This window comes from Abramis brama, assembly GCF_963993115.1.
Source record: "Abramis brama genome assembly, chromosome: 8".
NCBI lineage: Eukaryota > Metazoa > Chordata > Actinopteri > Cypriniformes > Leuciscidae > Abramis > Abramis brama.
In genome coordinates this window covers 37,035,514-37,048,229 of record NC_139970.1, presented here as the reverse complement: position 1 = coordinate 37,048,229, position 12,716 = coordinate 37,035,514, and the positions used below count along the sequence as shown (strand labels likewise).

The following is a 12,716-nucleotide window of genomic DNA, read 5'->3' as shown; positions in this document are numbered from 1 at the left end:
ATGATAGTCTTGTGCATCAAATCAGCATGTTAGAATGATTTCTGAAGGATCATGTGACACTGAAGATTGAGTAATGATGCTGAAAATTCAGCTTCGCATCACAAGAATTCTATTTAATGTATTAAAATTAAAAAACAGTTATTTTAAAAATATATAATATTTCAAAATATTACAGTTTTTACTGCATTTTTGATCAAATACATGCAGCCAGCCTTGTTGAGCATAAGATACTTCTTTCAAAACTTCTTTTACCGACCCCAAACTTTTGAAAGGTATTTGCTGTATATTGTGAATAGTTAGAATAGCAACATAAATAGGCTTCTTATCTTTAACAACGTAAAAATACTTCAAATGACTTTTGTTGTTGACTTCAAAGACCAGGGATGAAAAAATCTAACTCTACAATATTTTGAAGCAAATTCATCTATTACACTAATAAAAGCTAATAAAATTACAGTTGCCAACATGAACAGAACAAATGAACAAATCTAAGCAAAGAAAAATAATATATATGATAAATATGAAATATATGATCCGGATTACATCAATTTCACTTGCAACATTAACAAAAAATGTCGTATAAGTTGTTGGATGTGACGGATATTTGTTCAGGGATGTGGAAGGGCACGGGTATCAGAGGAAGTAAAAGCTTGGCATTTTTCGAATATCTTGTGCTACATCCCACCCACTTAAACCTTCCAAGACAATTCAGAGCAGCTTTTACTCTGACAGAATCACCAGCCGTGTTCTCCAGCATCTGCATGACTTCATCATGACTTGCTTTGTAAAGCTCAATATCTGGTTGTACCCAAGGCAGTGAGCCAATGTTGGCTTCATTTTCAGTTAATACACATCAGCTACAACTAACAGAAAAAAACAGTGGAATGACATGAAAGAATCATCTAAGGGTTTGAGGTGCCTTGACAAAAGGGTGAGGAGTAAGTGTGTAAAGGAGTGAACTGCACCTATGGGCTTTTTGGGCTGTTATGTAATCAGGTGGCAGGTTACAACTGTTGCTTTCTAGATCATGGTCTTGTTGCAGATTTTTTGTTGCAAGAGTTGCCAGTTACAAGAAAGAATGTGTTGCATTTAGGAGCACTGTTGTTATTGTTAACTAAAATGTAACTATTAATTAATTAAAATAAAGCTGAAATAATATAAATATCAGATAAGCTATAAACTTAAAATAATAAAGTTTAAACGTAAAAAGGCCCTGGCAACTAACTGAAATAAAAGTACTAAAGAAGCAGGAATATATGTAAAAAAAAAAAAACGAATAACTAATACAAAAAAAATAATAATTAACAAAATTAAAAATAATAATACTTGATTCAAAATATTAATAAATACAATATATTAAAATAATAATCAACAAATAGTATATAAGTAATACTAAAATGACACTTCTCAGGAAAGAAAATGCTTTACGGTTATGTGTTTCTAGATCAATTATATTTGAAATATGCAGTCAGTTGTCAAACTTATCTTAAAACCCTTCATGTCACGTATAAAAAAATCCTTTGCTTCTAGACAGGAATAATTTGTCTGTTCCAAAACACATGCTGAAGAAAGAAGTAAAAGCAAAAGGAGAAATTCTGAAGATTGTCTTTCTCACTTTTCTTTAAAAACTCACCTTTGGTTTTTCCATGTAAAAAAATAGCAGCAACTGAGTTTGGAATAACATTAGGATAAGTAAATAATAACATAATTTTCTAGGATTTCAATTGAATATATTTTCAGGAGTGTTTATCTTGAGTGCACAGTTGCAATGTTTACATTTACATCTCTAATGGAAATGAGATTAATACAAATTCATTCATATCAACAGACGTGCCACTGGGTCTGTGCCGAGCATGTATCTGAGCGATAAGTCTAATCTCCACAGATCACATTGTGGGACTTCTGAGCGAGCTGGAATTTTTCTGAAAATAGGAAAAGGTAATTGTGAATGCTTAGAAGGAACTTGGACTGCAAGTAAACATCCTTTGGTCACTGTAGGATGTTTACAGGCTTCAACTGCATTCAAAACAAGTGTGCGATAAGCAGAAAGAAAGATTTCTTACAAATCTATACACAAGTATACAGTGTTTAGAGCACTTTAATATATACCCTTCAAAATTTTAAGGGTCAAAATTGTGTTTTGTTTTTCCCTCACCAAGACTGCTTTTTTTTTATATAATAAATGCTCACAAAACATTTCTTCTGACTATCAATGTTGAAAACAGTTGTGCTGTTTAATGTTTTTAAAAATTGTGATAATTTTTCTTCCAGTATTCTTTGATTAATTAAAAGCTCAAAAGAACAGCATTTATTTGAAATAGTAATGTTTTGAAACATTATAAGTCTTTACTGTCACTTTTAATCAATTTAATGCATGCTTGCTGAATACAGCTGAATAAGTGATTTCTTTTTTTTCTTTTTTTTAATCTTACTGACCCCAAAGTTTTGAATTGTAGTGTATATTGTCTTTGCTGTAGGATAAATAATAGTGGATAATAAATAATACAGATAATAGTAAAATCACAGTGGACTCTTACTTGAATTGAATCTATACAGTCCTGTGCCACTATTGGTTTTTCATATAAATAAAACAAACTTCACATGTGATTAATAAATGTGATGATCTGCTCTGCTGAATTAAGGAACACACACGTCAAAGTCTTTATACCAATGAGGTATTAAGGGAGATTGCCTGGCCTACAAAGTGACCTTTTTGTCTATCGATTGTAACACTAATAAGGTAAAACACTCATGGCATAGTTTGAAACGCTCAGTCATTTATGAGACTGGTATCAAACTGGTATAAATGGTATCAATTTCGCTTATGACTAATGGCCCCAACAAGTGTAATTTAAGGAAGCGTTATTGGATTTCCATTTGGAAGAGTAAGGATGGAGATAATCGGTCATTACTCAGAGGAGAATTATTTCCTGCTCATTCTCAAGTGCTCTACACTTGATGTGGCACATGAAGAATTTCAAAAGGGGGAACTATTTAACTTGTACAATGACTACAACACAAATGTATTCAGATCAGAGCAAAAGTGAAGACACCTATATACTTCAAGCGAAATCGAAGAACGAACTGGTGTGACAATTTTGAACAAATTCAAGCCAAAACGAAATTTGTCTGGAGTTCGTTTCTGTAGTTCGAAACAGCTTGCCAAAGCGAACTTTCCAGAAACGTTTTGCGTTAGACAGAATAAAGAACGATAATAATAGCCATAAAGTGACTCTAACACTGACTACGTTTACATGTGCACCAATAATGTGATTATTTCCAATAATCAGAGAAAGAACTTAATCACAGTAAGATGTTTAGATGAGACGAGTAAACCTCTTCACTCCCGTTTACATGCAATTTTCATTATCATGATTTTTCACTAAGAATTGTGGTTATTTTTTACCGCCATTATTCACACAGCGTGTTACTGGCCCCAGTTTTAATCTACTTGCGTCAAATGCACAACACTTTTTTTATGGGTGAATTGAATTTTTTCGGTGACGTGCCTACAAGTGTCTTCATTTCGTTGTTTTTCGACCATCAATATACTGCATTATATTCATGTCATGCAACGTTATCAACATGAATTCAGTTTCTTAAGCACCCCAAAAATGTGGTCTTCTTTACTGCCAAGTTTATGCATCTACGCGTGACAATGTCATCACAAGCAGATGCACACTTTGCTCAGAGTGACACAGATGCAATTAAAGTGTTTACATGTCTGTTAATTGCGATTAAAATCGGCATACTCCACATATTTTACTACCATTATGGTTGCTATGATTATGAGCTTAATCGCATAAATCTGATCAAAGTTTTGTGTTTATATGAGGGAGTTCAATTGCAATATCACCTACATCTCATTATAATCGCATTATGAGTGTGCATGTTAACATAGTCAGTGATAGCCAGTCATATTCCATCCAACTTTAAAAGTGTGCATTGCATTTATGTTAATAAAACAAAACTACAATGCAAGCTAGAATAAACAGAACATTATTGGCCATTGGTGTGGACACTAATAGTTATCATAAGAGTTTGCATTATAGTTTACATAAAACAAGGGAACACATTAGTACTATGTGGCCAAGATTAACCTAAAACTAGGAAACAAACGGCAATAATTCATAATAGTAATAATAATTCTGATTTTATTTCTCACACCCACATACATACTGTAATAATAGTCCTCTAGCACTACTACTGTTACTACAAGAAAATAAAAATACGGAAGTGCTGTTTCCTTATTCATCAAGTTAAATTTCCTGTAGAAATTAACCGCTTTAATCAGTGACTGATTGATTACTTAAACACACTGATTGCATGATTTTTTCAATATTTCCCACTGATAAAAGTGGGTGTTGAATACATAAATGGAATGCTTCTTCTAAATGATGTGATTTGATTGTTATGATGGCATTTTAGTTAAACCTTGTGATCTCATCATTGGTTAGAGAAAGATGGCAACTTGCATCAGCAATGTAGACAGTGACTAAGTCAAGGGTAGTAAAGCTCTGAAAACTGAATGAAGTTTAGAGATTGTACAGTACATACAGGATGTTATTGCATTCACATCTTATAGAGAAGCACAGACTGAACTTGCTCCACCTTATCTCGCCCCCCGAGTACTTAGTTGATTTATCTGTTTCAAACTCAATCAGTTAAAATGACCATAAGACACATACATTTTCCTCCCATCTGGTTGTACTCAAAAGACTGGCAGGGGAAAAATAGCTGTTTGTTCAAGTAGTGCAGATATCCAGAGAAGATAACATAGTGCGGATATCAGTATCAGTGCAACCAGCCTGCAGAATGGCTCACAAAGGCTCTAACCTGCATGTTTATTCCCTCGAATGGAAAAGTAAACACCATTATTTCAGCTACAGCCAATGACGCAGCTACAAGCAGTGGTCCTTGGGATCTGCCAGTGCAGTTTCATGATATGCTGCATTGTGAGCAACATTACGACTGGTTTTCACCATCTGTTTCTAATTTGAAATACCCCCTTTTGCTTTCCCCACTCTCCTGCAAGAGTGTGACCCAATGAGTAGCGCAAGTCCAAACAGATTTGAAGACATGCCATACCTTCCAATGTGAGCAGTCAGGGGACATTATTTAGTAATATCAGGGATCTTTGCTCCACATTAGCAACTCTCTTTTTTTAGCAATAGATAAGTGTATTGTGAGAGCCCGTTCTTCTAAACCGTTCTTCACTGGGTTTTAAAGAAACCCCAAAATCTAAGTTAAAGTGCATGTACAGTATGTGACCTGACAAACCGAAAAATAACCCTTCTACGTAGGGCTCAGTAGTGAATATTCAAGCTATTTTCAATGGTTTTGCTGCCGATTTAATTAAGCAACATTGTAAATATTGCAATGATTTTATTAGACTCGTTAGACTAATTTGCCCATTAGGCACAGGGCAAGTGATGTGAATCAGTTTTCAGTGAATTTATACAGAACTCTGATTTCACGATTAATTTGCATCAACACAAAAACATTGAAAAAAGTATTTATATAGTATGAACATATAATTACATATAGTTACATTGTACAAGCCTAACTTCCACATGTTCTTAATCAATGCTAAAAATTATTGAAGTAACCATCAGAGACAATAGAGTTGTCTGTACATATGTCTGCATGTTTATGCGTGGTAAGTGTGGGTCTATGTTTGCAAAAGGCTAGAAAAGAAGACAAGTACTTCTGTTTGTGTCAGTAACAGTATTAGAGCCCTTAGAACTGTGCACAGTGTTTTATTGACGTTACCTTCCTTGCAGATCGATAGTGGGTCACTGGAAATGCCAAAGAAGATGAAAGCTAGCGACTGGACGATTTGTCTGTTTCTGCTGGGATCTGTCACTGAGGTGAAAGATTATTTGCCACATAATTCTTATAAACATCTATAAGATATCAGTACCTTTAAAATATAAAGTGCTACAATGATTGCGTATTTTGTTGGCTAACCCGGAAGCATCAACCTGGTTCCCTCGCCAAAAAAACGCAATAGGATTTTTCCTGTGGCTTTTATATTATTGCAAAAAATAAGCTCTGTGACCAACAAAAGTTTATGATTCTTACAAGTTTTGTAGAAGTAAAAAGCTTAACGTAGGCTATAAACAAACTACACCACTGTCACATTATTTCAATGTCACGTCCATTAAGCTTCCATCAACTCTTTCAGTCTTTACTTAAAAAACATTACGTTAGAACAGTTAGAATAATTTGCAAGAGTGATTATAAACACAACGAGGATGTAAAAACAGACTAGTGAGTAGATGAGTTTACCTGTTCAGGTTGTTCACCCCTGGTATTTCCATAATGACCATAATGATAATGCAAATTACCGTCTGGTTTAAGACATGCGTTTTTGGGTGGTAAATAATGGCGCAAAGACCAGTAAATTGACTAGCACAAACCTTAGTAAATCACCTTGCATGATTCATTTAAACACTCTCCTCCCATAAATGTTGCGTCTGAAAAGGAAACTCCTACAAATGCATATGCAATAAGGTCAGCCGCAAAAACAACTGTGTCCACGCCTTTTCAGCGCAAATCTTTCACTGCGTGTGTTTAGTAAATCCTGACAGTAGTTTTTTAATGCCAAAAGAGGGTTTGCTAACAGCTGACGCAAGCTGTTAGTAAATCTGGCCCTTGGACAGATTAGATTAGTTATTTAGCATATGTTTCAACAACAGTTGTTTTTAGAGTCTGGGGATGGAAAAACAATAAAATCTATACATTTAAAAAACATGGTAAAAGTTTCCACAAAGCATGAAACTCTATAGTGCCTATAATTGAAGAAACAACCACATAAGGCAGTATTTTACATGTACCTATCATTAACATCTCATAAAAGAAGCTTGTGAAATTAGTCTGTTCTCAGATAATACTTTTTTAATGTGCCTGCTGTTTGTAGTTCATTGTTCTAGCCAGTCCTGAGGTGAACGAAAGCCAGCAAGAACATCCTCAAAATGTGTACCATGACATCGGTGTTACCAGAAACAAGATTGTGACTGCACAGTTCGAGTGCTATCAGAAGATCATGAAGGACAACAATCAAGACGTCATACCAAGTAGAGGTATAGACACTGTACATACCTATTAGAGTTTTGACAAAATCCTGTATTCTGACAGGGATGATTTTTTTTTTCAATGTTAAAACACTACTTTACAGACATTTATTCTGCAAGACATACAGCAGCTTCAAGCCAGTCCAGCACTGTAAAAAAAATTCGTAATTTTAACGGTAAAAAACTGTAAAAAAGCAACGGAAAAGAAATTGCTTAACAGTATGTACCCTTACTATATACAGTGAAAAACTGTAATAGCTCTCACGGGACATTTCATGTAATTTTACAGTAATATACTGTTAAATTTACGGATTTTGGAAGTACACTGTAAAAAAAATTCGTAATTTTAAAGGTGCTATAAGCGATCTCACGCGTTTTTTAGGCCAAAACATTTTTTTTTTTATACCGCAAACATCTCCTCACTATCCGCTAGCTGCCTGTCCCCTGAACACACTGTAAAAAAACACGGTCTCTGCAGACAGCCCACGCTCCACAAACTGCAGCAAAAACAAACTGAGCAACAAACAGAGCGACCCGCAGCACGAAACATAACAAACTGTTCCAGCCAATAACCGACAAGAATGATGTGGGGGTGGGGTTCGGGGGTTAGTGCGCGGATGAGGAGGAGGGAGGGTCTAGCTAGCCTCCGTTTTGTTTGATAATAATTCAAACATCAACAAGAGGTTACGCCAACCGAGATCGCTTGCAGCACCTTTAACAGTAAAAAACTGTAAAAAAGCAACGGAAAAGAAATGTTAATTCCTTAACAGTATGTACCCTTACTATATACAGTGAAAAACTGTAATAGCTCTCACGGGACATTTCATGTAATTTTACAGTAATATACTGTTAAATGTACGGATTTCACTGTAAAAAAACACAAAACTTTTTTGCATTTTTGCAAAAACCATTGCATTTACCGTACCTTACCGTAATAAAAATTATGGTAAAAAACAGTGATCTAAATATTATGGAAAAAAATATAGCCATAACTACATGTCAAGCTAAATGTGTAATATATAATTAAAGTAATAATTCAATAACATTTTCAGGAAGCCCCTCATATACAGTACATTGCAAACTGTGACATACATTCCTGTCTAATTAGTACAGCAAGAACACACAAAAAAGCCTCAGGTGACTCATATTCATTGTTAGGGAGAGTGCATTTGGTCCCATTGGGGGACAGGACAGCTGTGAAATATTTGCTCTGTTCCAAAACCTAGCGGTCTGCCTACTTAGCATCCTAAACAAGACACAACAATAACGGATTTGGAAAACTCTCCATAGGCTGTGGCACACCAAAAGCGCATGGGGGACTAGATTTTGGAACAGGCGGATATAACTAAGAATAGTGATAATGATAACAGGAAGTTACGGTTTCCCAGTCTCCATAGAAACTAATAAATGTTTTGGGCTTTTTTCTATATTCAGCTGGCCAGGTGTGCAACAGGACCTGGGATGGATGGTTGTGTTGGGACGATACAGAGGCTGGCTTCACCTCCGAGCAACAGTGCCCTGACTATTTCCAGGACTTTGACCCTAAAGGTGAATGTTAGAGATCAGTATAAGGTTCCTTTAACCTGTATAAAGTTCAGTCTGAGCACATTCTGCTCACCTGTCTAATACTCTTACGTCATCTTAGATTTATCCCAGCTCCTTTAGACCTCACTGTCAAATCATGCTGAAATCATAGGCTAAATGGCTATTAAAACTTTTATAAGACATATTTTCTGCCATGAAGAAAGATGATGTGAAAGAAAGAGCATGTTTTCAATATTAAGAATATTATGATTTTGCAGTGAAGTTATTAAGTTACTTTAATAATTTCCAACACTTATCTTAAAAAGTGCTCAGAAAAACCCCAGTAAAATAGTACTTTAGCCATTATTTTGGTCTTTTTTTGGAGGCTGAGTGTTGCTTTTAAAACATTTTAACCACTTTCACAGAACCAAACGAACACTGGATAAAAGAAGAAAGCAAGAGGAGAAAAAAATATATTATATTTTAGAACTAAGAATAATGATATATAACACCCTAACACAATAAAAAGGTAAATAACTGTAGTAAAATATTAAATCAATAAAGCACACCACATATGTAAATAAGTACTTATGTAAATAAGACATGCCTTACCTCAAAATGTTATTAAGAGAAGCCAATATTATCAAGATAAGGAGTTCAGACATGGTGAAAAGCTTCATTTTACCAGTGAATAAAGCTTTTCACTGTCTGGACTCCATATCTTGTTAATATTGATGCTTCTCACAGTAACGTATTTTGATCTACTTCTGCAGAAATGGTCAGCAAAATATGTACAGAAAGTGGGCAGTGGTTCTTGCATCCTGAGAGTAACCGCACATGGACAAATTTCACCAGATGTAATTTGCACACTACTGAAGGAAGAAGGGTATGAGCATAAACACTACAGTCACTTGAGATGAATATAAACACACATTTGAATGGGTTTGTAGTATAAACACTTCATGAATCTATTGTTTGTGTGATTGCAGACCGCAATGAACTTGTTCTACTTGACGTTAATAGGTCATGGGCTCTCTTTAACGTCTTTGTTAGTCTCGCTAGGCATATTCTTCCATTTCAAGTAAGTGCAAATGTCTCTCTCACTATTGTATTCCTGTTTAATGCTCATCACAATTATTTCATGTTATTTTGCTGTCTTTTTTGTGCTTATAGGAGTTTGAGCTGCCAGAGAATTACCCTGCACAAAAACCTTTTCTTCTCCTTTGTATTAAACTCCATCAACACTATCATATGGTTAACAGCAGTGGCAAACAACCAGGAATTAGTTCAGCGAAACCCAGTAAGTGTGTACTGACAGTAACTTCTATAAATAAAATAAAATATTGTCATTTTATTTTATTGTCGGGTTATGGGACAAAAGGGTGGATAAATTTAAAGGCATTACAGTATGTCATCAATCTGCTGTGCTAATCATCCTTAAATGTCTGTGCTACTATTATTCAGGTCAGCTGCAAAGTATCACAATTTATCCATTTGTACATCTTTGGATGCAACTACTTCTGGATGCTTTGTGAAGGGATTTACTTGCACACTCTCATTGTTGTGGCAGTGTTTGCTGAAAAACAGCATTTAATGTGGTACTACCTTCTTGGATGGGGTGAGTTTTCGAATAAATCAAAGCATTTTATTTACAGCATTGATTGAATAAACTAAACCTAACTTCTTTTAAACCATATCTTTTTTTTTAAACAACAGGTTTCCCACTTATACCCGCTACAATACATGCTGTAGCCAGAAGTTATTACTACAATGATAAGTGAGTATACTTGTTCTGTAGCTTTCAGGCAAAACAAATGTTTTCATGCACTGGTCAATTTTGAGATTTAGTTTTTTCATAACGTGTTGTTTTGGTCTAATGGGGAAAAAAATTAAAAATACACTTTTAAGTATTTATGTTATTGCACCTTATCTATTTGTGTCTGGAGATTTCAATTACAATACATATCTTAAAGGCTGCTTTCTGACAATGAGCTTTTTTTATATCATTAGCCTGTTTTTACACATTTTATTCCTAAAAACATGAATTTTTTTCTGGCTGTTGACAGTATTTTATGATTTATGGTGTTACAAAAAAAGATATCCAAAATAGATTTCCTTTGCCTGTAATACTGTATATCAACAAAATGAAAAAAACAATTGGTCCCACTTTATATTAAGTGGCTTTAAGTGCTATGTACTTACATCGAAAAATAAGTACAATGTACTTATTGTGTTCATGTTGTATTGTAAAACACCTTTGAGGTGCTATTGAGGTGTGATGGTAAGGTGTGGTGGTATGGGTAGGTTTAAGGGTGGGTTAATGTGTAAGGGAATGGTCAACAGTGTAATTATAAATGTAATTACATAAATTAATTACAGCTGTAATTACATCCATGTATTTTTTAAATATAAGTACAATGTAAAAACATGAATGTACACAATAAGTCCTTTGTATCAAATTATTAATTTCCATGTTAGTATATAGTAGTTAAAACCACTTAATATAAAGTGGGACCAAATATTTGTATACCTGTCTTTATCCATTGTTCAGATTTCTGTTCTGGACATTTATGTAAATTAGTGCATATTTAAACATTGCATTTTAGAAAACCGAATGTTTACAATTCTTAATGTACTCAAACATCTGGGGTAGTGATACTTTTTATTTTTGATATTTCATTTATTTGTACTTTTATACGCTACACTCAAAAACAAAAGTTTTTTACTCAAAATTTTACTCAATATTGAACATTTAGCTTACCCTTGCCTTCCTAATCCACAGTTGTTGGATCAGCTCAAATACTTCTCTGCTATACATTATTCATGGCCCCATCTGTGCTGCACTGCTGGTAAGACATCTGGATGTTTTTGTCCTTTTCCTTTTCAAAACACATTCTTTTTGTGCAACATTAATTATAATCTTTGTGTATTGTTTGTGCAAATTACATCCAGAAGATTGTATTCATCAATCTGAAATCATTTTCGAGTAGCCAAGCACAATGTTTATATGTATCAGTACATCAAAAAGAACACCAGCATGCTAAAGCGGTTTGAATACTGACATCTGACATGATCTGCCAGCCAGCTGAGATCCTTTGTCTTTGCGTTTGCGTTTGCCACTCATCTTGCCTGTCCTTTCAGGTGAACTTGTTCTTTCTGCTGAACATCGTACGAGTCCTCATCACCAAACTGAAAGTAACACACCAAGCTGAGTCTAGTCTGTATATGAAAGCTGTCCGTGCCACCCTCATTCTGGTTCCACTCCTGGGCATCCAGTACGTTCTCCTCCCTTATACACCTGGGGGGCGCGTTTCCGCCGAAATCTACGAATACATCATGCATATCTTAATGCATTATCAGGTAAAAAGCTGTCAAATAGTTATCATCAATCTACACACTCCAATGGCTATAATATATTTTCAATTATATAACCAAAAATAAGTTTACTTTGTTTGTCAGTTCACCTTTTAGTGCTTAATCCTGTTCTGTACACACACAGTTCAGTAATTTACAGGAGTGACAACCGCATTCTACAACCGGATTAACACCCGAAAAAGTAGCGACAACCGCATTAAAAAATTATATGCGGTATGTAATGTATGGAACCGAATTGAACAATTAGTTGTTAATGGCATATTTAAACACGCACCAGAGATGTGTCTCTCTTATGTGTGCGGTGCAAGAAAACCACAGGGAAATTGGTACGATCTTTGTCTCATTCATGTTGCTAGAAAACACAATCAACAAGAAGAAGCCCATAATACACTAAGATAAATCCATGTGTTTTATATTTGAATACAAGACCAAAATATCGCGACCCGCACCTGCCCAATTTAATGTCCCCATAAACTTGATCGCTTTATGAACCAAACCCAAACAACAGGCCCAAAAACGCTTATAACAAGTGGCAATGACAAAACTCTGCCATTGCCTTCTGCGAAGCAGCTTTACAGAAACAGAAACAAAACATGACGCCTCTGTGAATGGTGGTTTAGTTAAAATTGCAGAACAGAACTAGCCTTTGGTCGCTGTAATATTACTTTTGTCAAAAATAGTGGATACCAAACACGCCAGATGCCAGGTCTTTGCAATGGTTAGCTACCATGCTGTCAAGCA

General features: G+C 35.0%; 1 protein-coding gene across 1 annotated transcript in view; it reads left to right on the top strand.

The window, feature by feature from the left end:
- The window catches only part of calcrla (calcitonin receptor-like a), a 31,825-nt gene that overhangs the window by 12,784 nt on the left and 6,325 nt on the right, over nucleotides 1–12,716 (top strand). Inside the window, exons 2-11 of the mRNA XM_084122518.1 lie at nucleotides 5,784–5,870; nucleotides 6,923–7,085; nucleotides 8,511–8,624; nucleotides 9,374–9,486; nucleotides 9,590–9,681; nucleotides 9,774–9,900; nucleotides 10,065–10,218; nucleotides 10,317–10,377; nucleotides 11,383–11,449; nucleotides 11,742–11,960. Coding sequence (XP_083978644.1) covers nucleotides 5,805–5,870; nucleotides 6,923–7,085; nucleotides 8,511–8,624; nucleotides 9,374–9,486; nucleotides 9,590–9,681; nucleotides 9,774–9,900; nucleotides 10,065–10,218; nucleotides 10,317–10,377; nucleotides 11,383–11,449; nucleotides 11,742–11,960 — 1,176 coding nt within the window. The 5' untranslated portion in view covers nucleotides 5,784–5,804. The remainder of the gene's footprint in view (nucleotides 1–5,783; nucleotides 5,871–6,922; nucleotides 7,086–8,510; nucleotides 8,625–9,373; nucleotides 9,487–9,589; nucleotides 9,682–9,773; nucleotides 9,901–10,064; nucleotides 10,219–10,316; nucleotides 10,378–11,382; nucleotides 11,450–11,741; nucleotides 11,961–12,716) is intronic.